Source organism: Sinocyclocheilus anshuiensis, unplaced genomic scaffold (genome assembly GCF_001515605.1).
Source record: "Sinocyclocheilus anshuiensis isolate Anshui unplaced genomic scaffold, SAMN03320099.WGS_v1.1 scaffold923, whole genome shotgun sequence".
Classification (NCBI taxonomy): Eukaryota; Metazoa; Chordata; class Actinopteri; order Cypriniformes; family Cyprinidae; genus Sinocyclocheilus; species Sinocyclocheilus anshuiensis.
In genome coordinates this window covers 587,665-592,448 of record NW_015544138.1, presented here as the reverse complement: position 1 = coordinate 592,448, position 4,784 = coordinate 587,665, and the positions used below count along the sequence as shown (strand labels likewise).

General features: G+C 32.7%; 1 protein-coding gene across 1 annotated transcript in view; it reads right to left on the bottom strand.

The window, feature by feature from the left end:
* tmem117 (transmembrane protein 117) overlaps positions 1-4,687 on the bottom strand; it is a 65,865-nt gene extending 61,178 nt beyond the window's left edge. The window contains exons 1-2 of the mRNA XM_016494736.1: positions 4,606-4,687; positions 2,177-2,485 (exon numbers count right to left, since the gene is read on the bottom strand). Of these exons, the coding sequence (XP_016350222.1) occupies positions 2,177-2,485; positions 4,606-4,609 (313 nt within the window). The 5' untranslated portion in view covers positions 4,610-4,687. The remainder of the gene's footprint in view (positions 1-2,176; positions 2,486-4,605) is intronic.
* Between the last annotated feature and the right edge of the window lie 97 nt (positions 4,688-4,784).

Sequence of the window (4,784 nt, the reverse complement as noted above, 5' to 3'; positions counted from 1 at the left end):
TTCACACCAATAACGATAACTATATTCGCGTTCACAACAAAAACAAAAAATATATTCACGTTCACACCAATAACGATAACTATATTCGCGTTCACAACAAAAACAAAAAATATATTCACGTTCACACCAATAACGATAACTATATTCGCGTTCACAACAAAAACAAAAAATATATTCACGTTCACACCAATAACGATAACTATATTCGCGTTCACAACAAAAACAAAAAATATATTCACGTTCACACCAATAACGATAACTATATTCGCGTTCACAACAAAAACAAAAAATATATTCACGTTCACACCAATAACGATAACTATATTCGCGTTCACAACAAAAACAAAAAATATATTCACGTTCACACCAATAACGATAACTATATTAACGTTCACACCAATAACAATAACTATATTAGCCTTCACACCAATAACGATTATATTAGGTTATAACGATAACTAGATAACTATAACGATAACTATATTTGCATCCATACCAAAGGACAATATTTTAATCGTGCACTGTAGTTTTGTCATCTTTAGTTTTAAAAATGCTTGAGCTTTTTAAAGTTGGATGGATTCAGGTTGGCTTTAAATTTTTAGCGTTCATAAGCTGGAAAAAATAGTTTGGAAAGTGATTCCAACGATATTGTACCTCTGTGTTGTTATGGTTATAATTGCAGTGCAGACTTCCCTATTCTTACAGAATTAGAATAATTATTAAAAAGTTATAAGAGTTACAGTTATGGCCTTTAATGTGAACAGGCCTTTAATTTTGTGTGGAATAAAGTTAATCAACAAATCTGAATCTACCGCAGTTCTGTTCGCCAATCCGATCAGAGTGGGTTTTGAGAAAGATCTTGCCATTTCTGAGCGTGTGTCTGAGACTACAGCATTATTAATAATAAAGCAGCACGTGCCTCTGTCCTGTCACATCAAATGAAAGTTTGATGCCTTCAGCTGTGCTCTTACATAATGATCACGTGTCGCTCAGTCTTTGTTCATAAACTCCATGAGCACAGAATCATCTGATGCACCTGCAGTATTTATGACACTCGACGAATCTGCAAACACCCATCAGGAATTAAAACACTGCATGTGAACTACACAATCCATTAACTCTTCATGAGAACCTCTTGCCTTTTTCTCATCTACTGATTCTTTTCTCCAAAATGCATCTTTATCTAATCACTGATGTCTCAATATGTTTATTCATATTTAATGTATAAATAAACGTACATATACATAAACTAGAGTTCAAAAGAATGTAATGTTTTAATGTTTCTGAAAGTCTCTTCTGCTCAGAAAGGCTGCATTTGATTGATCAAAAATAAGTGTTAAAATAAGTGTTTTCTATGTGAATATGTGTTAAACTGTAATTTATTCCTGTGATGCGCAGCTGAATTTTCAGCATCATTACTCCAGTCTTCAGTGTCACATGATCTTCAGAAATCATTCTAATATGCTGATTTGCTGCTCAAGAAACATTTCTGATTATTATCAATGTTGAAAACAGCTGCGCTGCCCAATATTTTTGTGGAAACTGGCATGTTTTATTTTTCAGGATTCACAGATTCATTTATTAGAAATAGAAATCTTTTGTAATTTTATAAATGTCTTTACTGTCAACTTTGATCAATTTAATGCATCCTTGCTGAATAAAAGTATGAATAAAAAAAACTAATAAATAAACAAAAATATTAATATTAAAATTAATATTAAATTTTGAAAATAATAAATAAAAACAAAAATATTTTAAATATATATTTAAATATTTATTTATATATTAAATATTACATATATAATTTATAACATATAAATAAATAAATAAATAAATAAATATATAAATATAGGCCTGTATATAGTGGTGTGAAAAAGTGTTGGTCCTATATATATAATAAAATATTAAATATTTATATAAATATATAAGTGGCCTGTAATAAATTAACTAATATATCTATTTTAAAACAATACGTTACATTAGACTTATGGGACAATAAAATCATAAATCATCAAGTTGGATACTATACTAGTTTACTAGACACACAAGTCAGAAACGTCTTGTGCTGCAAACCTTATCTTAATGATCTGCCCTTCGTCTGAGATTAAATAATCGATCTGAGCCCCTAGACGAGGAGAAGAATAAATAAATAATCAAAATAAAATCGCGGACGTACCGAACAAGCGTCGATGGAACAGGAACTTGCCGGCGATGAGGCCCGTGATGATGGCGAGGATCCACATCAGGACCTTGAGGACGTCCCATCCTCCTCCGGGATATTTATTCACCACGAACGAGAAGCAGTTTCCCACCACGATCATGTGCGCTTGCGTCTGGCTGTGCGACACCGGGTCCTCGGCGAAGATCAGGAAGTTGAAGAAGGTGACCAGGTAGGCCACCACCAGACGAGACCAGGGGTGCTGGAAGTAATAGCGGAAGCGGCCGCTGATCTCCATCCGTCTGAGGACACCCAGACACCGTCCGCCTGAAACACAGCACAGAGACGTTTAAACCATTCATGGCTTGATCAATCATTAGTCACTCGCCCTCATGTTCCTCCAAACCCGTAGGACATTCTTTTTGCAGTGGAACACAGAAAAAGAGACACTTTATGGTACTTTTTACAGTGTATTTTTCCTGCTCACTGTTCGTTTTCAGTGTATGTTAAAGAGCAGCGTGAACATTTGTTGAATCGTCTTATTTTGTGCTCCTCAGAAGGAAGTTCAGGGGACTGAATCTTAATTTTTGGATGAAGTTTTTTTTTTTTTTTTTAAGTTTTAATTTGGATGAATTATTACACAATTCTGACTTTTTTCCTCACAATTACAAGTTTATATCACACAATTCTGAGAAAAGAAGTCAGATAAATTGTTGCAATTAACTTTTAAATGTTTTTATTTAGTGCCAGAAACAGGCATCCTGTTATATATATATATATAATTTAAAAAACTTATTTTATTTTGTCTAGTTGTCAAAGCAATATTTCTCATTTTCATGTATTTCAAAATATCAATAAATGAATAAAGTAGACATTTAAAACTAATACAAAATAAACACACACAACAAAATTACTTAACTAAATTTAAAGTGAAAATAGAAATGATGAAATTAAAACCTGATATTTCTTATTAAAAAATATCGGGTCACAAAGCAAAAAGTCTACACACTAAGAAAACTCAGCAAAAACAGGGCTCAATGCATTGTGTTATTATGGAATTGATTTTTAAAAAGGAATTGATTTCAAGTGTTTTATCTGACTTATGCATATTTGGAATTGTGCATTGCATTGGTTGTAAATATCCATAAAATCATCAGTACCTTTCCTGTTATTTTTCTATAGTGTATTTTTAGGAGCATTAACATTTCTGCAGTTCTTTCTTTTGATCGTGTTGTGAAATATGACCTGCATCTGATTCAAATGAAAATAGTCTGGAATGATAGAAACCAGGAGTTCATTAAATCTGGACTAGATCTGAAAGACAGGCATGTCACACAAACACACTAATGTTCACAGCAACGGCCCGAAATATCTGACATGAGCATGTGTGATGACGCAAGCGTTCTGGAATAACCCACTGCTCAGAAACAATGTGCTGCTGGACCCATTTAACCTGTGTGTGTGTCATCTCTGTCCTGGAGTCAAGGGCTGAGCGAGTGTGTGTGTGAGTGTGTGTGTGAATGTGTGTGTGTGTGTGTGTGAATGTGTGTGTGTGTGAGTGAGTGTGTGTGTGTGAGTGTGAGAGAGAGAGAGAGAGAGACCATGTTTTGACCAAATGTCCCGACATACAGAGGGAAACCTGAAATCACCCAGATACAACAGATGTTATTATAATGTCTAAATATATATATATAGTATATATATACAGTATATTGTGCCCTATTTTTAGATTTTTACAGTGTATATAAAAATCAATATTTTGTAATGATTTATTTATATTTACTTAATTTTATTATTTATTAATCATTTATATATATATATATACATACAATATATATATATTAGTTGAAGTGATAAAATATATTTAACTATATAGACCTTTTTAAGGTAAAATCACTAAACTATTAAAATTACAAAAACTTTAGCTTAAATTAAACAGAAACTATAATATAAATATACATATATTTATATAATATAAAACAACAAAATCTATAAATTAATGATACTAAAATAACACTTTATCTAAATCAGATAAAACATAATTCAAGTAGCCTAATCCAAGTCAAAATTCACAACACAGTCTAAACAAAGAATAGCAAAAATGTTTTTATGTAAATATTTTATGTGAATATTAATTGAATTTAATGTTTTATCTGGAATCTGACCTGGATATTTTTAGGAATTTCATCCAGTAACATTTATTATTTTGGCCTGAGCTTGTGAAGATAGTTATTCAGATTCAGACAGTTTTAATATACATAGAGAGATAGAAAAACTCACCATAGGCTACAAATACATCTATCTATCTATCTATCTATCTATCTATCTATCTATCTATCGTGTTTACATCCATGGCTTCCACACTGAAACTCTTCCCTTTAACGATCACGTCAAAATAATCAATCTCAGCAACAAATAAGCACACATGATATCACCGCATGACGCACGCATGTAACGCACGCGATGAATGAATCAGTCAGCGCGTCAGCCGATGTTTGCTGATGATCGGAAATTAGAAACTGTTTAAACGCCTCGTGCGTCCGGATCAGAGCGCGCTATTCCAGCATGTTCCACACACACACACACACACACACACACACACACGCGCGCGGATAACAGATGTGAA